Source organism: Rattus rattus, chromosome 9, assembly GCF_011064425.1.
Source record: "Rattus rattus isolate New Zealand chromosome 9, Rrattus_CSIRO_v1, whole genome shotgun sequence".
NCBI classification, from domain to species: Eukaryota; Metazoa; Chordata; class Mammalia; order Rodentia; family Muridae; genus Rattus; species Rattus rattus.
In genome coordinates, this window is record NC_046162.1 from 10,014,861 (window position 1) to 10,039,144 (window position 24,284).

General features: G+C 43.8%; 1 protein-coding gene across 3 annotated transcripts in view; it reads right to left on the reverse strand.

Annotated features, from left to right (window-relative positions):
- Positions 1–10,324: 10,324 nt before the first annotated feature.
- The window catches only part of Shisa9 (shisa family member 9), a 293,828-nt gene continuing 279,868 nt past the window's right edge, over positions 10,325–24,284 (reverse strand). For all 3 annotated transcript variants that reach the window (XM_032911780.1, XM_032911781.1, XM_032911779.1), the window contains one exon: positions 10,325–13,839. In XM_032911780.1, coding sequence (XP_032767671.1) covers positions 13,460–13,839 — 380 coding nt within the window. In that variant the 3' untranslated portion in view covers positions 10,325–13,459. The remainder of the gene's footprint in view (positions 13,840–24,284) is intronic.

Genomic DNA, 24,284 nt, shown 5'->3' on the forward strand with positions numbered 1-24,284 from the left:
GAACATTGGATGGACCATTCTGGAAGTTTTGAATGTGTTACATCTCAAAGTGCCCAAACTCAGGCAAATAGTTCCCATTCTCACGAAGAGGGAAGGAACGAGAAGCGTAGTTCTATTATCATCCAATAACAGAGAACCTGAGGCACATGAAGGACTGAGCAAATGAAAGACTCAAGTCTGGTCCCAGGATACCTGGCTGCTAGCTGTTGTAACCATCTTCAGGTGTCCATAATTTGGTAGGGAAGGGGTCTTAGATACCATCTGTGGCAGGCAGCCTCCAAAAACACACCAATAGCTCTTGCTCTGGTCTTTAGAGCCTTGTGTGATCTTTTCTCTTTCATCAACTTGTGTCTAATCAATAGACTGTGACAACATTGAAAGAATGTCACTTCTGGCATTAGGCTTGAAATGATTGTTATCTTAGACAGGGTTTGATTGCTATGAACAGACACCATGACTACTGCAACTCTTATAAGGGAAAGCATTTAATTGGGGCTGGCTTATATTTTCAAAGTTTAGTAGTAAACATGGCACCAGGCAGGCCAGCAAGGAGCTGAGAGTTCTACATCTTAATCCACAGGCAATAGGTGATTGTGTACCACATTGGGTGTAGCTTGAACATATGAGACCTCAAATATTGCCCTGACAATGACACTCGGATTTGTGTGTGTGTGTGTGTGTGTGTGTGTGTGTGTGTGTGTGTGTGTGTGTGTGTGTGTGTGTGCGTTCTCCCACTCTGATGAATCAAGCCACTATACTGGAGATACCAACATGGGAAGAAGTTGATGTGAGCTTTTGTAAGAACCAACTAAAAACTCCAACAGTCGGCCCAAGAGCCTTGAGATCTGAAATCCAGCACCAACTCCGAGAGTTTAGAGCATACTTTTACCTGCTGAACCCCAAGGCGAAACCCAGACCCAGACCTCATTAAAGACTTCAATTTATAGGACAGAGTACGTTATATTCAGACTTCTGAGCCCAGACACTATAAAAATAGGTGTTGTTTTTTATAAAAGTATAGTTTTGTGAGCTTCTGAGCGCCTTCCTAGTTAGCAGTTCCCAGGGAAATATCCCACACCTTAACACACACCAAAAAAATTCTTCTCCCTTTTGTTTTTATGCTTCCTGTTCTTTATCTCAAATTTTTCATTTTAATAATGAAATAAGCATACTTGTTAAGATTTTACTAAGAATGTTTAGGGCATTAAAAGTACTTTTCAATGATGTTTAATTAAATCAACTCATGGCTCCTGAGTTTGGCTTTATCCACCCACACATGGTACCTCTCTGCTCAAACTCTTTTTACATTATGATTTTAAATTAGCCTATAAAGTAGTAGGTTTTCTCCTAATTTACCACAGATTCTTAGTTTGAATGATCCCTCAGGCCTCCTCTTCTCCCACATATCCATCTTTTAGAATCTTGTTGCCCTCAGTTTTCTCTCCCTATGTTTTCATCACACATGGTCTGCCACTTCAGCCCATTGGCCCTCCTCTCACTTTCAAGTCTCTACAAATATTCCAAGCTAATCAAACAAACTAAGAATTTGAAACCATGGTCTACATATGAGTATGTGGTGGCCCACTCTCTGGGCCAGGGTTACTTAGTTCAGCATAATATTTCTAGTCCCGTTCATCTTCCTGCAAGTTTCATAATTTTCCATTTTCTTTAGCGTTGAGTGGAATTTCACTGTGTGTACATGCCTCATTTCCACTACTTGCTCACCAACAGACTGACATTTAGGCTGCTTCCATTTTTAGCTACTGTGAATAGAGCAGCAATGAATGTGAATGTGGCCATGCAATCATCTCTGTGGCAGGATATGAAACCCTTGGGTATATACTCGCATAATATAATTGGGTCATATAGCCACTCTTTATTTTTTTTTTTAAAGAAGCTTTCAGACTGATTTCCATGGATGCTGCATTAATTTACACTCCCGATAACAATGTATAAGACTTCCTCTTTCCCTATCTCCAGTCCAGCATTTGTTGACACGGGTTCTTGATGAAAGCCATTTTGACTTGAGTGAAGTGGAATCCCATTTTTCTAATGATGAAGGATGTTGAACAAGTGCCTAATGAGTATTTGTGCTTGTTCTTTTAAGGATCTTATTCGATTCTCTAGCTTATTTTTAATTGGTATCTTGTTTTCCTGCTCTGTTTAAGTTCTCTGTATGTTCTAGACACTAATCCTCTGACAGATATATAGATGACAAAGATTTTCTCTTTCTGTGGGTTGATGCCTCATTTGATCGACAGTTTCCTTTGCTGTGTAGATACATTTTACTTTTATAAGATGCCATTTTCAGTTGTTCTCATTTTCTCTTCTACCAGAGCCATATCCAGGAAATGCTCACTTAGGCCTGAGTTGAACTGTCCTTCCTACTTTTCCCTCCAGGAGGTTCAGAATAAGCTCTTACGTTGAAGTTCCTACATTGGCCTTGGTTGCCTACCTGAACAGGATAGTAAGACCTTATTGCTAAAGACACAATTCCTTGGTTGCTGAACAGAGAGAAACTACTGTGAACGAGCTGGAAGCATCCTCTGTACTTACTGGCTAGCTTTCATAAGGAAGGAAATTGCTTTGTAGGCAACTGGGGAAGAAAAATCACTAATGATCTTTCTCATTTCTGAACCTTAAATGCTGTAATACCAACTTGTTAGGCAATGTGTGCCTACTGGTACAATAGGGGCACAACAATTATGGGAGTAAACACACAATTTCTTATTGGATCTGAAGCTCATTCCACAAGAGGGAGTTCGTGTTCAATACTGTAGATCTTTGACCTGGTCAAAGGCTCAGAGCTGGAGATGTCACAGGCATGAGGGTGATTCTAGTGCTTTTGCAGCAGTGAGTAGACATGCTGTCAAACTGACTCCTACTGAGTTGCTCAGATCTGAAAGCCAGTGCTGTCTTCAGCAAAGCAGCATTTCTTTTCGGTGAATGGTAGTCAATGCAGAAAACAGAGATACTGAGGTACTGAGAATAAGTGATAGCTGTGTGTTCCGCCTTAAGTAGGACACTCTCTGCAGGGCTCAAGGGACACCACTAAAGAGGGATCAGAAGGAATGGAAGAGCTTGACACTAGAGAAGAGGGCCATAAAGCTCTGTCACATGGATAAGACATAGTCATGGCACCGTGAGCTCACATGGTTTGCACAGGACTGAATCCCTAAACATTTAACAACAGATAGAAGAAGGACTCACACAGAACCCAGCAGAGCAGAAGCTCCTGATAGAGAGGAGGTTGCTATCTTCACTGCTGTACCCACTGCAAACACGAAAAAAAGTAAACAAACAAACAAACAAGAAACCATGAAGATGAAAGGAGATATGGCAGGGAGATGTGAATACATTACTTTTTAATTGACAAGTATGGGGAGAATTATGATATGCAAAATAATAATAATTATGCAAACTAATACATCATCTAAATCCAAGAGTTCTCAGATTTTTATTACTACCTTGTACCTCATTAATTATTATTTTATGGTTTATAGATTTCTAGATCAAAAAAATCCTTTCTACGAACAAGCAACATTTACTAAGGAATAATTGATTTTCTTTCTGTTTTCTTAAAACATTGTATTAAATTATATTTAGTAGTTTACACAGAGACACAAGACACAGACAGACAGAGAGACAGACATACACACACGCACACACACACACACGCACACACACACACACACACACACACACACACCAATTATATCCTGGTCTTTCTCATGATACCACTATAAAAAAATTAGAGCAAAACACAACACCGAATTCACTCATGTCTCACTCAAAGTCGATCAAAATGGTGCTTTCTTAAACCCCATGGCCTGGGTGCAATTACCTCGATTAAAATGTAAAGCATTGACTGCTGCGTTCTCTAAGTTGGCATGTGTATGTACGCTCTCTTACTTCATTGTCATAACAAGACTTCAGTGATTTGCTTTTCTGCTGATTGGGGCTCAAGTCATTTCTGAGGCTCCCAGGTTCCTCCTTGGTGTTCCTTAGTCTTGCAGACCAACTAGATTAGATTAAGATACACCTATGAGATGAGCAAGGCATACACTGGGTGCTTCCAATTGAAACTGATGAAAGAGTAAACATCATCTTCACATGGATGGTACCATCTCATAGTCTAGGGACTCAGATCGAACCGAAGGAACACAGGAGGTCTGATAGCACAGGTCTCTTTCTTCCTCCTCCCTTCTCCCCTCCTCCTCCTCCTCCTCTTCCTTTTCTTTCTCCCTCTTCCTCTTCTCCTCTTCCTGTACTCCTTTCCCCTTTTTCCTCCTCCTCCACCTCCCCCCTTCCTCCCCTCTTTCCCTTTCCTCCTGTGTGCTCTGATATGAGCTGGTCTTCTCTACTACACCTTCCCTGACATGATAAACTCAAATCTCTGGAACCATGAACCTATTTTTCTTTCCCTTTTTCTTCACTAAATCATTCTCAAAAACTTTGTTATATCAACAAAAACTCTGATGAATACATATTTTCATCCTTCACAGAGAGCCAGAGAACAGCTCTCTTTAGATAACAACATCTTTTTTCTAGTTGCATTCCAGAGATGTGTGTGTGTGTGTGTGTGTATGTGTGTGTGTGTGTATGTGTGTATATGTAACTTTTATTGATTCTTTGTGAATTTAATCATGTACCATAATCCTACTCATTTCTAGATCCTTTAGTATCTTCCCCCCACCCATGCATCCTCACCCTCAAAAAAAAAGTAAAATAGAATAGAAACAAAACAAAAGCCCAAAATACCTTGTCATGGAAACTATAGCATGTCACAGTGTGTCCCACAGTATGCCCTTTTGTTCATACACCTGTACTTGCAAATGTTCATTGCAATGAGTAAGTGGTCTGGTTCTAGGCCTCTGGCTTCTGCTACATCATCAATACTGGATCCTCATTGGGACTCCTCTTAGATATCCTGTTATTGCCCTAAGTCATGGAGGTCCTGCAGCTCTGTGTGTGCAAAACCGGCCCCTTCATGAACTGCAGCAGAACACAGACAGTAGATGTTGAGGTTAACCAACTCAAAGCCATGGACCTGGGCCTGGGAGGTAGCTGAGTCAGTCGGCCAGGTCTCCTGCCTCCCACACCACCAGGAGGAGGTCACTGGCATTGTCCCAGCTAACAGCTCTCCTGCCTTTTATGTGCTGGGGCCATTTCACCCATGCCTTGCCACCAGGGTCAGCTCCATTGTGCTGTACAAGCAAGGTACAGGCCCATTTTCCTGCTCCCCAACTCTCACACTCTCAGGGCCAGCCCCGCTACCTGCCACAGGCATCCAATCTCTCAAGCCCCCCAGAGCAGACCAGGGATGGAATCAGCTCTCCCATGCTCATACTCTCAGGGCCAGCTCACCTGTCCCTTCCACCCACCCTTCATTACCTCCTACCCCACCATCAGGGTTAGCTCTACTGTGCAGATAGCTTTCCAGCTCGTGGTGGTGCATGAGGAGCAGGGCCTGCTCAGCTTAGTGCCTCAGAGGAAGACTAGACCAGAGACATCTGCATGACATTTGGTGGCCACTCAGGCTACAGATATTGACACAGACCCCAACTGCAGCATGACTACTGCATGGCCACCTCACATCTACTTGTGCTTACTGCTGTTGTGTCTCCAGTCCAACCTTTCCTCAGAGTGTATGGATTCCTCAGCTTCGCTTTCTTGTCCATCTCTCCACTATGTGCTCCACTTTACATCTCTCCATAACACATTTGTTCATCATTGTTACCCACAGCGGGTGCTTCGGTGTCTTTCTCCCAGTTACCCCAGTCTGGCAGAACCAGGGAAGGCCACTGGGTGTCTTTCTTTGGGCCTCCATAGGTGATATAATGGTATTTGATCAAGAGCTTGAGGCTGAATCTGAGAGAAAGTTAGAATTCTTAGTTTCCTGTCTATTTGTCCCAGAATCCTCCTCTTGTCTTGCTTTCCTTCCCTACTCAGACACTCGGGAATTATAAACACTGGGTCTTTTTTGTTGGTCATCTGTGAAATATAGAGAATAGATATGAAGAAGATGAACAGAGACACCAATTGCCAATGATCACTCAGTGCCTCTGTATCAGTGACAAGGGAATAAGAGACACCAATCTGTGGACCCAGCCTTGTCTAGAAGATTACGTCTTCTCTTTATTTTCTTAGAACTATTTTTGATCCACATATAGTTGTATAGGAGAGGAAGCAAGCATAGGTAAGAATCATGTAAGAATTAATTGGCCCTGGCAATAGAATTGTTTTGGAACAGTGTTGACTTCCAAACATGATATTCACTAGGTCATGAATGGATCATTTGACTTCAATGAGCCTTAATTTTCTCCATCTTGAACATGGGTGTAAAACTTTTGTTTGGAGTTCTGTCAAGCATGTATAATGGCTAGTCCAGAGCCTGTTATATAATAAGTATTCATTTGTTTATAAGCATTGTTATTATTTTTAATATTCAGACAATGATTATCCAGTCTGGGTCTAGAGTTATAATAAAATCTGTTGGGTTTTACAAATAGAGTCTTTCCATTTTGGAAACAGTGAGGTCTTTGTGATTGAGGTCTTCTAAGCACTAGACTGGACAGAACTTACTCAATATTGTTTTAGACAGGTAGGTGACTACTAGGCCTTAACACCTAAATCTGTCTTCTCAGGAGGGGTGATGAACTAGAAGTATATTTTGTTGTCTACTCCAGAATCTAGCTAAGTAAAACTTAGTATATGGTCAAGAGATTAAGAGCCACGTGTCAGATAGCTCCGCCCCTGAAGGATGTTACTTGAGCAAGCTTAACACGTCTGATCCTTTGTGTTTTCTTCTGTGAGTGGAAGATAATAAAATACCACTTCATAGAGTAACTTACATAAGCACATAAGAAATAATTATTATGATAACAAAAATGCCTGTTTGCCAAGTATCAAGCCCTGAGCTGATAGTATTTTTCTTCTCTACAACAGCCAGTAGTAGCTATATTGCTATCCCTATTCTAATGCCAAGACCATGGAAGCATGGAGTCAGGGAAAGCTCTGTGTCTCCTAAATCTGCCAGTCCAAGGGCATTTGACTCTCACCATGAACCTTTGCAGGGATCTGTAGCTAGAACTCGGTGGCCTTATGAATTTAAATGGGGAAAGCTTTGCTTTTACATGAATATCATTAAAATTTAGTATGTTTCTCAAATGATAAATGAAGCAACAAAACATAAAGACACCAATACCAGTGGGATGTGTTACTGAGGGAAAAACATCAAAAAAGTGTATATATATTTATAAAATATAAATATATAAATACATGTTTTAAAAGTATATATAAGTATATATTTCTACATCACAAAACATGGAGTTTTTTTTAATACTTCTGTGACTATATTCTAAGAGAATGAGCTGTTGAATTCTAAGTGTTTTGTGTGTTGCCAAACACCATTCTGAGCAAGGAATCTATAGCTTTGCAAGACAATCCAAGGCACCAAATGCACCAAATATTAGGTCGTCAATCAGACATGATGGTTCACATCTGAAATTTTAGTGCTGGGAACAGAAATATGGGCAGATTCTGAGTTTGAAGCCAGAAACTCTGAAGAAAGAAGGGAGGGGAGAAAGGGTGGAAAGGAGTATCTGTTCACTACTCAGGTACTGAACAGCACTCAAGGTACTGCAGGCTTACCAGGCCATGCCGCAGCATGCTAGTGTTGCAGGGACATGTGAGAGAGATGAGGGTTTCAACCTGTGGCCGCATACACTGACACGGTGATTTGGAGGTGATGCTCTGCCTACTGGTGAGAGAGCAGGACTGAGGATTAACCCAAACTTCCTAATAGAGTCACAAAGAAAGCTACTTCCTGGGCCCAGGAACATGGTGAAAGAGGGGCAGAGCCAACAGCACTGCTCTCAAAGTCTACTGCTGATGCAGGACAACAGAACCTTCCAGCAAAGCCAAAGGATGCACCTACAAAGGTTCCCTCTCTCTGAATGGATACACATAGCTCCATTCCATTTTGTCTAAATCCTGAAATCTTAGGAAGAGTTGCAAGCCCCACCCGTCGGCAGCTGCCTTGAGATGGTAGGAAGCTTGTTCTAAGCACTTGGCTGCCCTAAACTAATTCACACCATCTTCATCCACGCTCTGCAAGGGAGCTTAGGGATCAGCCTGTATCCCCAGCTCTCTCACTGACCCACACACTCAAGCAAGTGAGAACTGCTGGCAGAGCAGGTGAAGATGAGCTTTCAAGTTCAAATCCCCATTCCACCACTTACTAGATGAAGTGATTTGAATGACTTCAGTTTTAGATACCTCTCTATACTAAAGCTCTGAAGCAGATAATTGTGAGGATTAAATGTGCCAAGACACCGTGTTTAGTCGTATCTGTCTCTGCAGAGGTATCTTGCTTGTTGTTCATGAGTTGTGACTTAGCTCAGGTGGCTTAAAGCACAGAAGTGCGTCTCTCCCCACAAAGGCATACTTCTCTGTACTCCATTGGTTGGCTCCGATACGTCCTGGTTTGTAGCTTGACCTCTGTACACGCTCACGTGCCAGAAGAGCACTCTTTTCTTTCATATGGCTCTGACTGTGGGGCTATATACCATAGAATCTACCAGAGTACATAGCTCAGGATCCACACTCCCCATTGCTTGATATGGAAAGACTTTCTGAATAGCCCCAGCTTAGAAGTGTCATTCCTGGAGGACCTTAGGCCTCTGGATGTGAGCAGCAGCACTTTCCTACCCCAGCTCTGACATCTTCGCACATGTCGAAGCTCGTGCACAGCGGATGATTTCTGGTTACCAACTGGTGCCTCTCTAGGCTTTCAGCAGCTTCCTCTCACACTGAAAATGTTCATACTCGCCAACCTAGGACTGTTTCCTCATGGAAGCCCCAGGAATCAGTCCATGAATGATACAGATCAGATGTGGATGGTTTAATTCTGAGACAGTGTACTTAACATGTTCATCTAGCCTTGTCTCACCACTCACTGTATAGACCCACCAGCCTCAAGTTCACGGGAATCAGTCCCGTCTACCTCCTGAGAGCTGGTTTAAAACGTACCTGGCAATGCCTCTTTACAGAGTTAACATTCATGAGAGCAAAGATATGAAGCCAGCTTCAGTACCCATTAAAAGGTAAATTGATAATGAAAGTGTGTGACATAAAACTGATGGAATATTTCTCAGCTGTAAATAAATATGAAATCATGGATTTGCAGAAAAACACAAGGATCTCAAGAGTATACCTTTAAGCAAAGTGACCCAGACAAAGAAAGACAAGAACACATGTTCTCTTCCACATGAGATGCCATCCTCTCATCCTGTAATGGACGCATGTGTGAGGGTAGTGGTGGGTGATGAGGAAGGACTGGGGACTACACGCAGGACAAACACAAGGAAGAATGTGGGAAGCTGGGAACCACGCACATAGTGGGGGCAGGAGACAGGGAACCACAAGGAACACCCCTGATCCCCAAATGTCATAACGGTATCTTGTACATTATATGCTGATTTTTAAATATACAGATAAAATCAAGAAAAGACGGGGGAAAAGTTTACCTACGACCTAAGCCTCAACTATCTGTGGTGATAACCTACATGACAAAGGTCCCCAGTTTGATAGTTTTCCTGTCATATTCCTCATCCCTTCCCAGGATATTATTTTTCCTTTTCCATTTTAATTAATTAATTGGTTTGTTTATTTATTATTTGGAGGGTTGCATACATACCATAGAGTATTTGTGGACATCAGCAAACAGCTTGCAGGAATTAGCCCTCTCCTTCTACCTTGTGGGGTCCTGGTATCAAAGGCAGGTCCCAGGCTTGGTGGCAGGCTCCTTTACCTGCTGAGCCATCTGGCCAGCCCTCCTTCGCTTCTGAAGTTAGTTTCTTCTCCTTGGTGTTTCAGACGTTCGGCCTCTTTCAGGGAGAGCTGTTTTGAACAAGTTTCTGTCTGATGCTGGCGAAATGATGGAAGCCAGCCAGGAAATGCAGTTGAATAAATAGGGGAAGAGACTTCCTTCTCCCTTCTTGTCAGTAGTCATGCCCACCATCGCCCTTACTAGTAAGAAAGCAAATGTCTGAGGCTCAGCCAGATTCTTTGTTATTGATATGGATTGAGTGATGGTGAAGAGAACCAGCCATGCCATATTAAAGACCCAGTTAATTCCGACATGTGCATACTTATCAAAAAGACTAAACAATAGGTCTGGAAAGCTTGTATACGTTGCCAACAACTAGGAGCTTCCATTGCCTGAGAGGATTAGTACTGAGCCTGGAAGAATCAGTGCTGAGCAGTTCCCAGGAGAGACTCATACCAACCTGAGGGGCTCCAGAAGCATGAGAAGACACCCTGAGCATCACATATAATCAGTTTATTGCCAGGTAAGAAATTCATATTAATATAGTGAATACATATGTTTACAAATAAACATTCTTAGAAAACAAACAAATGTTTTTTTCTTCATTGTAGGAAGTGTTATTGTATCATAAACTCTGCAGTGTGACAAGTGTTAACACGGGTTTACTTGCAGAACATATGGTTACTAAAATATTTGCACATAAAATATGCTCCATTTACACAAAAAAAAACTGGGGGGGGGGAGTTAGATGGGAATTCCAGGCAGAGCCCAAGGCGGGTGGAGGCTGAGACTCCAGGAAGGTGAGGGAAGCCATGATCTGGTCCCATAGAGTTAGAAACTGGGGGTCTGATGGAAGGAGAAGAAAACAGTTGTATAATCTTACTCATTGTCTTCAATTATTGTACAGATCATGCTCTCTTTCAGTGTCATAAGAGCTACCTACCTTCCCAAGAGGAAGGCAAAGAATAAACAGATATTCCCTGCTGATTGTCACTTCTCATTTCATCTTCCAAAGTCAAACAGAAAGCAATGAGGCAAGCAGTATGAGAGCTGTCTGTGGCCGCATCATGTGGGAAGTGTATGCTACATGCTAGTGGCCAGACTGTGTCTTGGAAGTCAAAATTACAACTGCAGACCAGGGAGCCAAGTCTACTTGGACGAAGTCTACGTCAACAAGAAGGGTGAGTAAGAAATAGACTAATATAGACTGGGGATCAAGAAAGACCTTCTTTAACTTAGAGTTGGATAAAGGGGAGGTGAAGGGAGTAGAGAGGGAAAAATAAGCTAGAAGGAAGGGATGGATTGCAGAACTTGACCTGGAAAGAACCTCTCAGATAAGTCACCCTAGTGTTTCTTGAAGTAGGACTGTATGTCACTAGTACATGCAAACTGTATGTCATGGAGGTAGCATATGGATACAGGGCACAATTTAACACCAATTCTAAAAAGAGGAGTTTCTTTTCACCTGCATTCCGCTTCACTGAATTCCTTTTAAGGACGAGCTCTCTATTGGGTACCAGTATCTTTAACTGCATTAATGTCTTTTTGAAAGAGAAGAGAGCAGGCCAGACCTTCACTAGAGTTTTGTCTTTGAAGCCAATGTTTTCCATGTTTATTGTCTGTACATGGTGATGGATACTAGTGTTCTATATGTGATAAAGACAGGATGCTTCTCTTTCAAAATAACCTAGTTTAAAAGCAAATGCAGTAAGATACCAATACTGTGATGATAAACCCCCAGTGTGCGTGGCGAGGGTGTAACTAACTCATGTCAAAGAGAGATGTGCAAGATCATACTCCACTATGGAGAGTGCTGGGGTCTCAACATTTCTCTGACCTCTGACCTCTGTGTTGCCCTTCTCTGCACCTCTTCTTATTTGGGAATATTATAGAGTTTGATCTTTGCAGACTCTCTTCTGTAAATAAGAACAGAGTGCTGTTTTTAAAACACCGAAAAGGCTTAACTTAGGCCAGACTCCCCATGCTTCAGATGGGAGACAGCCCCAGAGAGATCAAAGATATTGCCAGGTCCTTTCTGCTTGCTTGGAACATGGAAACTATCTGCTGTGCTGATGCTGCTGTGATGCCAGAGAGCCCAGGCAGCAGAGCATCCCATGGAATGCTCCAATTCTATTTCACTAGATTTTTACACCAAAGAAGCTGTGAGATTTTAGAAGATGCTTGTTAATTAGCTAAGAGCTTCGGGGAACAGTTGCAGACTTTTCTCTCTAAACAAAACTCTCTTGCCTCTCCATGCACCTGCCTGTGCTTCCACCAAATGAAGGACTTTTAGGAGGACCTTCCTTGCTGGGACCCAATAGCTGTTGGGTGTTGGAACCAATCTGAAAGCAACCTTGGGAGAGTCCAGGTAAGAAAGGATGGCATGAAGTGGCCCTGGAGGTAATCTGGCGGGAGGGAGGGAGTTGGGCTGTTCTTAGGTACCTCTGACATTGTAGCAGCTCCTTCAAAGGGTGTTAATTGGTTGGGCTCACCTACAGAGGAGAGACAGAACATCACTACTGCAGGAGAAACAGGAGGCGGGAAGGGTAAAGGAACAGAGGATGTACTTGGGAAACGAGACCATCACTTAAACAACAGCAACACACTGAAGGCACCACCCACGCTTATGACATTTTTCACTCCAAAGCAGTTGAAGTTTGGCAGCAGTGGCAGCAGCACGCTGAAAGGGAAAGGGTGGTGGGGACAGACAGGTCATAAAGGACATTTTGTCTTTGTTGCAGTTCTTAGAGATGACCCGGGAAGTGAAGGCTCCTCGGTGTCCATCTCACCTGCTGTTACCCTCCAACTGCAGGTTCTCTAAGCCCCAGAAAAAATTAATATTTTGTGTGTTCATTTAACATGTCACTTTAAAAGTTCGTTCTTTATTATTCTCTGGACCCTCTGGCCATCATAAAAGCCCATCACTGTCAACATCATGGTCTTTCAGGGAGTTCTTTAGAATGTCCTTCCCTTTCCCATCATTGGCGGTGGGCTTAGAGAAGACTTACTTTGTGAGATTTTTGCTTTCAGTTTCGACGGTATGCAATGTTCCATCAATGTAATGCTCAGAGTCCATTACGGCCTCACCCTCCTCACTATTCTGCATTTGCATCACTTCTTTGGACTAGGAAATGCTTGTGACAAGAGCAAATTCCTTCCGGACACTCTGAGCCACTCCTCTCTGTGTACCTACCCTTTTCCTTCTACCAGGAAAGACAGAACCGGGGAACCCAGTACACTCCATGGGCAGTTTGTCTAAATTGTGCTACTTATACATCTGTTATAATGGATTTCAGTTTTCTGTTGGGGGAGAAGGAAAACGAGCCCCCACAATTTGGGCCTGAAGCTTAAAGTTTCCCCCTCTGTATTGCTCAATGTCCATGCTTCGGTCTCGCTCAGCTGCCTGCGGGAGCGTATTAGGCATGACCCAGGAAAAGCATGATTCCTTATCACGAGTAGGTCTGTGGTTGGTTCCTGTAGAACGGAGTGTGTGTGTCTGCTGAGGGGTTGGGGTTGGGGGTGGGGTTGGGAGTGGGGGTGTACAGGACCAGGAAGGTGTAGGTGGAATGGTATTTTTTGCCTCTCTCAGTTGAGTGTGGTCTCCAGGGTGCTCCCTGAAGTGAAAGCTCAGACAGTCACTTCTGTTTTGCTGTTGGTGATGAAGTATGGCTGTGTGGGTGGGAAGTGCTGGGTGCGAGTCCCCAGGGGGTCGCAAGAGCCTGACTCAGCTATGCCAAGCTTGCCCTTGTTGCCGTAAGCCTGCCGCCGGAGAGACTGGTCACTGGGGTCCCAGGTCTTAAAGTTGGCTGTAGAGTTGTAGGCCAGGGGATGCGGGGGCATCTTGTTGGTGCGAGACTTCTGTCCATTCTGCTGGGCAGGCCCGTGCTCTGGGCTGAAGGCCCGAGGCTCATCTTCCACTCTTACCGGGTGCAAAGGGAGATTTCCCTTGGCAGCTAGCTCTGCCAGGTGCCTTCTCTTGGTGTAGAAGTCATCATTGACCTTGTCAGCTGCACAGTGGGATGTGTTGACGGAGAAGAAGAGAGCATAAACAGGGGAGAGAGAAGAGAGAGTTAGGGAGTTAGGCAGGTCAACTTGAAAACACTGCAAAAACGGGCTGACAATCCAAACAAGACATAACCGGGACTCCACCTGGTACAAGACAGAGGCAAGCATGGCGCCATGCCCTTCTCACAGTTCAGAGCAGAGCAGGAACAAGAGGTTTAAAGGTACTCCCAATTAAACACATTTAGATCTCCCCAACTAAACACTTCTCCCACCAAAGTTCCACACGCTTGCTGCTAACCTTGGATTTTCTAACATTCAAGTGTTGTTTCCTCATTAGGAAACATTTCCTCATTGTTTCTCTCACTAGAGAGAGCACTCTCACTCAAGGGCAGCAGTATCGGCTGATGGATGCATCAGTTTAGTCTCTTCTGGCTTTTGTGTGTATGTGTTAGAGGGGACACATGAAGGCAGGCGCCAACTTCAGATGTCTTTCTCACTTACTCTCCATCTCAGTTTTTGAGGCAGGGTCTCTCACTTTCACCAGAACTCATAAATTCTGCCAGATGGCCAGACACAGACCCTCAGCCACAATCCTGTCTCTGTCTCCCCAGCACTGGAAGTGTGGGACATGCTCTGTACTCAACTCTCTATGTGGTTTCTAGGGCTCGTACTCATGTCCCTCTGCTTGTCTGTAGAACACTTCACCAGTTGAGCCATTTCCCCACCCATCTCCTGGATTTTTACTATTTTCACTTTAAGCTTTAGGTAGTATCATGCTCAAATCCCAGTTCCACCGCTGGTTACTTCTGTAACTTTGGCTGCCTTAAGTTCTTCTACCACCCACTTCACTTCTGCATCAGGAAGTACTCAAAACAAAACAAGTATCTCCCTAGTGTGTGGAAGGCTAAGTGATCCCATGTGTAGTGGATACTCTGCTATCTTAGCCACCATTCTTAACAAAAAAGCTCTAAGTTCTCCCACAATCGCATATGGGCTTGCCCTGGCTTGCCATACGTAACTAACAACAATATCTCAGTAGCTACAAAATACTTCATCAACCGTCAAAATGAATTGACCCCCCTTATTTATGAAAAGTTAAACTATGCTACTGTTCTGCCTTTACAAACAAAGCTGAAATGACAATGTTTTTACTCAAATCTTTTGTATTAAGATTAATTCTAAAACATATTTTCTTAATCTGCACCAGAATTAGCAAACTGTGGCCTCCTGGGAAACACTGTTGTTATGAACAATGGTTTTTTGAAAACGATGCTACACCCATTCTTTTACCTATTGCCCATGACTCTAGTATAATTGAGTTACTGTGGCAGACAAACTCTAGCTGAAGAACTAAAATATCTACTTTACTGCACAAACCTTTGGGAAACTGTTTGGTGGTTCCTTATCTGGACTACCTGAGGTAGAATGACTTTTCTAAAGAGCACAAATATTGTTAAAGCTCTGGTTTTGCTATCAAGATTTGAGGCAGTTTTCACCATTTGACCACACCCTCACCTTCACTAAATGACCCCTTGTTTTCACCCCTCCTTCATTTTCTCTTTTTCATTTATTTTTTGAGAATGTGTTAAATGAGTACTGTGTTTACAACATTTTCATTCTTCCCCTCTTCTCTCTCTCTTTCTCTCTCTCTCTCTCCATCTCCCCCACATCCCCCTCAAATCCTCTCTTCAGTTATTATTGTTGTACACACACAATCACAATCTGACGAGGTCTCACAGTGTTGCCTTGGGACTGACCACTTTGGACTGAATGGATAACTTTCTGGGGTCATCCTTTCTCAGGAGCTGTTAATTATCAATGTACTGATTCACCTAGAGGTGGACCTCATTTATTTTTATTTAGATCCTTATTTACCTGATAATCTGATAACTTCCCTTTTTCATTTCCTCTTATTTTGTCTTGTAATTTTTATTCCTAAAAGATTCTTTATTCTTTTAGATTTATTTCTTATATTTTTGGTTGTGAGCCTAGCCTTTAACGGCTGAGCCATCTCTCCAGCCCTAGATTTATTTCTTAACAACATAGTTCTGAAATGGCGTGTCACTAGCTGTCTGAAGTACCTGTTCATTTACCATACTGCTAACTGCATCACAGGTGTGAGCTCACAAAAGTTCAGTAGCTACAGATCTTTAATCATGTGATCTTTCCTCTACAGATGTAGGACGGATGGGGATTATGACTCCTGCCATGGCTTCTGCTGTACAAATTAAGGAACTGTCAAATTCGAGCCCATGAAATGACACGACTAAGGGTATCCACAGCTAGAGCAAAGTCCTGGTAATAAAAGCAGCTACTTGGGACTGAAGAGTCAGTTAGTCAGAACCCAGAGCCATCTCTGAACATGTTTAATCAGAATCTCTGAAAGGCGAGCCCAGACACCATTTGTCTGTAAGTCCAGGCAATCAATCCTAATCCTCAGTTGGGCTTGAGAACCCCAGCAGCATCCATGCCCTCTATCACAGTGGCATGCATCGTTTTTTATAGAAAACTGAAGAGCAATGGCTTCCTAACTCGCAATAGTATCCTCAACTACCCCCTACCCAAGAAGCCTCTCCTTTCTTGGAACTCTCAGTGGTTCCCTTCTCAGAGGTTCTTGTCATTTTTCCCATGCTAGAGCTGTGCAGAGGAGCACATCTGGTCAAGAGGATGATGGAGAAATGCCCTTTCTGCTTCCCTCCCAGACATCTCTTACTGAAAAATCTCATTTACTCTCATTACGTACCTGGTTATGACCTAGCAGGATCATTTCATACTGCAACTTCTCAGAACTCAGACTAAGCCCAAGCTCTGCTCAGAGCATGGTTCAAAGGTTCCCATTTTGACAGGCAGAGAAAACTAATTATGAATGAGGCAATGCCTTCTAGAAAATTCTAAAGAGAGGGAAGCATGGGAGCATTTGATTCTTGAGTTGTCAGAGAAGATGTGTGGGTTCTCACGGTTTCCCACATTCCCAACCCGAATTGGTTCTCTTGGTGAACCTAGTATTAGAAGCACCTTAGGAAGTGGAGCTCAAAAAGTGAAACCAGCTAGACTATGGAAATGACACTTAACACCATATACCTGTCTCCCTGGGACAAAATAAGGATAATACTAAAAACAGTCAGATTTACTAGGAAGAATAAAGCACATGAGTTACAGATGTTACAGAACAATAATAGCGCAATGTAACTGCTCAATACATATTTATTACCTACTTCTCTCCTTACTGAAATAGCACAGAATTTTCATCAATACATGTTTATTGAGTACTTATTGTGTTCCAGGCAACATAGTGGTCATGAAGTAGGCATCCATCAGAACCAATCTGCACCCTTTGTGGCTTCGTTGCTTCACACTTCCTGCCATGCTGGTTGAGTGCCCAGTTACTCCATGAGAGAATATATAGGAGGTGAGTAGTGTCGAGGCAGGCTTCATGAAGAAATGTTCTTTAAGCTGGCATCCAAAGGTGGTGAGCGGCCAGATGAGGGAATCAACACTGTATTGGAAGAGTGGTCACGGTCCTCGGAAGCTCTTGCCATCAGAAGGCAAAATCTATTTCTGCACATCTTGAATTGGGTTTGCTTTGTTTCTTGCTTTGATCAAATAGAAGGAGCTTCTTGAACCCCATTCCATGGGAAGCCCAGCTTCTTAACCTCAGAGGATAAGAAACCTGTAGGCCTACTACTCAACTCCACATAGACCAAATCCATCCAGTGACCAGATAGCTAGTGAGACCATCATCCTGGACAGCACATCGACAGTCAGTCTGGGTAAGTGCTGCCCAGAGCATCCCACCAAACCTGAAGTAGGGTTGGAAGCAGGATTCCCAATAAATGGTGGCTATGCTGAGCCACTAAGTGTTGGAACCATCTGTAGTATAGCACTTGATAAGCGATATACAGAAGCATTTCACAAAGCCCTGTGGTGGGAAGGAGCATGGTTGTTTTGGGAAATTGAAACATCCAGGTGGCACAGAGAAAAAAGCAAAATTACACCACTGTCATCCAATGCCCCATAGGCAAAATCATGTCATCTGTACCACCTGATGTGTCTAACCAAATCCCTCCATGGAATTCTGGGGTGTTTTAGAGAAGCGAAGTAAGACATAGCTTTAGTACCAAGGGATAGAACAGACACCCCAGAGGATATTTTTACAATGATTTCAACCACCCTCATCTTCTAGTGTAGTGTCATGAACACCACCCTCCTTCCCCACTCCCCCAGTCCCCACACCTCCTGACACACACACACACACACACACACACACACACACAGAGTATTTCTGGTTTCTCCTTTCTTGCGAGAGGTGAGGACTGCTTACCTGGCCACTACATGCAGTATGGTCCCTGTTTTTTTTTTTTTTTTTTTTTTTTTTTTTTTTTTTTTTTCGGAGCAGAGGGGACCCAACCCAGGGCCTTGCACTTCCTAGGCAAGCGCTCCTACCACTGAGCCAAATCCCCAACCCCTTGGTCCCTGTTTTAATATATCACAAAGCACCTAGTGAAGGAAATAACAGATTCACTGAGCAGTCTCGTAAGCTCCATTAGCAAGTGCATTAACCTAATCAGTCCCACCACCTCATGGGCAGATGGCTGAGAAGCCAACCAAGAAAACAGATGTTGTGGCCATTCAGCCACACTAGAATTCTGTGGTTTGAATTTTCTCTTTACCTGAAAAAGAAGGGACAAAAAAAAAAAGGTTCTTTTCTTCCAATGAGCCTAATTGCCTTGAAGGAGCCTGGGTAGTAAAACAAAATGGCACCTTCCTCCGTCTGTCTCTTTCTTAATTAGCAGAAGACACTTACTTGCACAGGTGCAGGGCAGGGTGGAACTCTGCGTCTGTGGAAACAGTGTCGCCACACTAACCATCTCCAAGGCAAGCTGCACGTCTGAGGGCTCAGTAGGTGGCTCCCCACGTACCTCCTTTCCGCAGGCCAAAGGAATCCCCAGGACGGCTCCTTACCGCCTGCTTTCACCTGGTGACATTCATGAGCTTCTCCAGTGATAAGGGAAGTACTGCTCCACCACCAGCTTTCACCATGGCTTGTCCATCTCGGCCTTTGCTTCAGTAGTTTGATGAAATATAATGACTAATCTTCCCATCACACTTAAACACAGTGTTGGAGATTGGTTCTAATGCTTTGATTCAATCAGGAATCTGCATGCCAAAGGTCTTTGTCTCCAAATTGGTTTTTAATTGATCAATAAAGATGCCAACAGCCAATGGTTGAGCACAGGGCAGGACACTTAGAGTTGTGCAGTTGAAGATACAGAGAGGAACTGGAGAATTGTCATGACTTGGGATAGAAGGATGAGATGCAGGAGTGGCAGGAGATAAAACCAATCAGCCACGTGAGATTTCAGGTAAATGGCCAGTGGCCACTTCCCCGAAAGAATCTGGGGTAGCAGGAAGGTTTAGGAGTTTCCAGCCTTTGAGGTAGCCAAGGCACTTTAAAAATAAGCTAATGTGTGTGTGTCTTTCATTCATGGATCCAAAGATAGCTCCTAGGCAGGTGTGCAATCCACTGGGAGCACAACATGGTGTAGCCAAAACGCGCCGCCACAAAGCAGGGTCTGTGTTCTTTGCAGAGGCCCCTAACTGTGCATGACTGGATACTTGATCTTAGTGCATACTTTTCTATGCCACACTGATGGAGACCCATTGCAGAATGTATCTTCTTCCAAAACTGCTGTGACAGGGTACTACAAACCAACTGACTTTAGACAACAGAAATGAAGTTTATAGTTACTAGGGTGGCAGAACCATGTTTCCCCTCAAAGCTCTTCTCTCTCTCTCTCTCTCTCTCTCTCTCTCTCTCTGTGTGTGTGTGTGTGTGTGTGTGTGTGTGTGTGTGTGTGTGTGTGTGTTTTCAGGTGTATTATCTTCTTGTATGACCTCAGTTAGTATAGTAGGTTCCCATATTAATCCACTGGGTCCTTATTTTAATCTGGTGACATTTAACTCACCCTTCTTTGTATATGTTCTCAGAGCCTGGGCTTAGTAGACATGCTCTAAGGGCACCATTCTACCCAAGATATACGGATTCTTTTCTATTCTTGAACACAGAAGTGCATCACTAAATTACTAGCTGGTGGCCTTTGGTGCTCTTCATCTTTTGCCCCTCTAATCAAAGCCTACTTCCTCCTAACAGCCTTCCTGCTGGCCCAAGAGAGAGATTTTCTAATGCTTCCACCATTACATCATCATTCGTATTGCTGTACGAAATTATCTTGCTTAGCATTTTATTTTTCCCTTTGGCTAGAATATAAGGTAGACAATATCTGTCTTCATTGCTATTTCTCAAACACAGAGCGCAGTGCCTTGTACACAGCTGGGGTATAATATGTTGTATTTGATGAAGAAAGGAAACTGTTGACAGAAAGCCAGGCTGGTGCTATTCTCTAATACATTAGAGGTGGGCAGGCTGTTTCAATACCTGGTCATCCAGTCCATGACACAAAAGACTGAGGAACCTGTTCTTTCCAGAGGTTGAAGGACTGAAGCTTGGGTTAAGCATTTATGCCTCAGGCTGGTGAGGTAAGGGCCATGTGTCTGCCTGAAAGTGCACAGACTCGGGCATTTGTTAGCAGGCACATTACAGGGAGCATAGAATAGGGTTCAATGGAGACCAGAGGAGTTAAGCAGACGAGATCTAGATTGGTGAATGTTGACATAGTCTGCCTCCTCACTCCCCAGCTCTTACCAGTGGGACCTAGTGACAACTCACCTTTACTGTGTGTGTGTGTGTGTGTGTGTGTGTGTGTGTGTGTGACCTCCTTCACACACTCTAGGTTGCTGAGTGTTGATGTAGTCTACCTCCTCACTGCCCAGATCAGTGGTACTAAGTGATAGCCTGCTTTTATGCCTTTACTGAGTATATGATCTCATTCATACACCTTTTGCCTTTCCTTTTATTTACCCAGTGTCCCAGTTGAATTCTTTTTGTCAACTTGACATGAGTTAGACTTATGTGGGAAAAGGAACCTCAACTGAGAAATGGCCTCCATCAGATGGCCTATAGGCAAGCCTTCAGGGACCGTCTTAATAATTACTGTGAGAAGGCCCAGCCCACTGTGTATGACACCAACCTCGGCAGGTGGTCCTGGGCTGTATAAAAACGTAGGCTGAGCAAGCCTTGAGGAGCAAGCAGTTAAGCAGCACCCTCCATGGCCTCTGTTCTGTTATCAGCAGCCACTTTCCCAAGGCAAGGAGGAGTCAAACTACAGTTTCTGAATCCCACATGAAGCTCCTGAAATCCACAGCAGAACTGCGGTAGTGAGTTTATGAACATTGAGATGAAATAGGAATTTCCATCCCTCCCTCCTTCCTGGCTACCATAATGTGAACTGCTCAGCTTGCCCCTCTAGCCCTGCCACGATGGACTGAAACTATGAATTCAGGTATTTTCTCATAGCAATAAAAATTCTAACCAGCTGATGGCACCATTGAGAGACCTTAGGAAGTAGAATTAGGACCCTCCCACCCTCCACCTCATTCCCCCTGCCTTTGCCATGGGTTCAAAGCAACAGGACTAAGATGCCCTGAACAAAACATCCAACAAAAAAGTAAATCTTTTTCTCCCCATTAAGTTGTTCGCTCAGGGGTTTTGTCACAGCGAGGGAAAGCTGAAAACATTGCTCTACTAACCCAGCAGCTCTGGCTATGAAAAGCATGGTAATGCAGCAAGAGGCCAGAACCAAGAACCACTAGAACCAAGAACTGCCCCACCCACCTGGGGCAATGATATGGCAGAGAACACACATCTTTCACCTAAGCCACTGTATTTGTAGAGCTTTTCTGTAATGTTAGGCAATATTTACTTTAACTTCTATAGAAACGGTTTCTGGGTCTCTGCCTTTTTATTTCCCCCTTCACAAGCTAAATTCAAAAGTACAAGGCGGACAGTTCAAGTTTTTCACTGCATCCTCTTGCCTTTGAAATGCATGCTGTAAAGCGATCCTGGCTCCCTAAGGCTGTCTCAGCAGGCAAGAATAAGAAAGGCTGAGGAGAGCCGATCTGTCTGAGGGCTGCTATGCAGGGCCACAGAGGAGATAAGATGTATCTCCCTGGCAAATTAGACCCATTTACTCAGTTCTGGGCCTTGCAAGGAGAGGGGATGCATTTAAGCCAGGCCCTAATGACTCCTAAGGTATCTTGTTTTTCATCACAGAACACCGAGTATCTTTCTTGCAGCAAGTCTCTGTCTATGAGAGAAAAAGGAACAGAAACAAAAGCAGAAAGTGCCATTCTGGAGACTGGTCTTTTTCTGTCATAACCCTGAAGGCCCCTGGCAGGAGGTCTTGCTGTCTTTGCTGAAGAAGATCCTGGAACTGCCTGGCTTGGGCATTGCATTAAAGCTCCCAGACTGCAGCACTTGCTGCTCTTTTGTAGCCGATGGTCTTCTCAAACAGGGGACCCTTTGTCTCTTCCCTTAGGCAGTCTGGCTGTGTGCAGTCTCCATTTTCAGCAAGGTTGCTGAACAAAGGTTTTGGGGGGCTCTGCTCTAGCCAGAACTGACCACAGACCTCTGACACAATCCAGCCCAGAGTGAACTGCATCTGTCCCCTGCCTTCCCATGTGTCTGGTATTGCTGCTACATAAATATAGTTCTTCTCAGAAACCCTATGGTGCGGTTTGCCTTCTGGCCTACCTCCGTGCTGCTGAAACGTACAGGTGTGAGTTAACTGAAGGGACTGAGGAAGAAGGGTCTTCGGTCCTACACCCTGCACTTACCGCCTGCCACTTCCGCTCTTCCCAGGATGATCTGAAGTCCATAATGGTGAGATTTGGGGTGCTACAGTAATTGAAGGTATTAGGCGACTTTTGCTTTTCTATTAGTGGCTTTTCTCTATTCTCCATGTGTCTTTGAAACTCCTCCAGAGAGGTGGGGTGGAGGGGGCGGGGGGATAAAGGAAAAGGAAAAAGCAGGCAAAGCAAAGAAGTTCTTGTTTTCTTCTCTACCACTGGGCTCTGAGTTCATTCCTGTGACTAATAGTATTCATAGACAGGACGAAGATGAAGGTTGGAAAGGTGCTTGCTGGCTTTGGTTGCTTTCCCATGTGCTTTCCCGCACAGTCATGACTGAAACTGGTCTCTGCTACTTCTATTACTTCAGGAAAGAAAAAAAAAAAAAAGTCTTCACACGACAATGTCTAAGCCACCCCTGTCAGTGGGCAAACCCAGCTTACATTAGAAGAACCTCCCACATCACACAAATCACCCGTACGTACAAGGAGTTCCTCCTCTAAACTGTCACTGAGCCCAGTGAATCCTGAGCTGTAATCCTGCTCCTTGGTTACACACTGTGATGTGGTGACAGATATAGAAGTACCAGCCAGTCTTTTCCTCACCTCTAAGAGGAGCCCTGGGTTTCTAGGAGGGCCAGTCCTGGCTTTTCTCCTTCTCAGTCCTGGTTTTGTTTCATACTCATTTTAAGAACAGGAGGAGCTTGCCCTGGACTTCGCCGCTCTTTCAACAATTATGCTGTGTCTTCTGCATGTTGTGAGCATCATGCAAGATGGCTCTGCAATGTACGGGTCTGGCTGCCATATGCTTGGAGCGACAGACTTTTAAACTACAAACCTGTGTATTGTGATCTTGATGTGATGGCATTTTATGAAGCCCAGAGAGCTCTCTGCACAGCCTCATTTCATGGCCTGTGGGTTCTCAGGCAGGTTCATTCAAGCCCCTCTGCTGCCCTGTGCTTTCAAAGTAGCTGAATGGAGGGTAGGGCGGGATTTGATTTTTATTTTAAAAAAAAAAAAATCATCTCTCATCACCCGCATTCCTCCTTCTCTCTGTATCCTCTTGCTGGCCACCAAACCAATAGCCAGAATCAGGAAATTACAAACGCTGGAGTTTCACAAAGTAATGTCTTTAGGCTGTCTCTGGGTGGACGTTTCACCAGCATGGACTGTGCACTGTGTATACACCAATGAAGAGCTAATCAGATTAAAGGTGTGCTTTCGTCTTCTGTCTCCTATAGCATCCCTGGAAGAACAAGTCTATCCAGGGGACATTTGTTTTCTTCCTTATTTTGTCCATTCTTTCCTTATTCATTTTTATGTTTTCATTAAGAGAGTGTCTTTCTCTGTTGCTCAAGCTAGCCCATGATCCTCCTCCCTCAGCCTCCGTAGTGCTGGGATCATATGTGTGCAGTAAACCTGATATAGCTATTGTCTTAGGAGACAGAAATGACTAGGACTCTTAGTACCTACTATGAGCTAGATTATTTTTAGCCTTTCACTTTCATATCACATTTAAAGCATCTTAAAGAAATCGGACACACAAGGGACCATTGCTCCTTTTATGTGGTGGCTAAAAGGAATTAAGACCCAGAGATACTGGGCATCTTAGTTGTCAAGGCACTCTATTGTGGCCCATAAGTTGCAGTGTAGGAAATGATATGGAAGAATGTTCCCCCAACCAATGCTCTTCCAAATGTGAT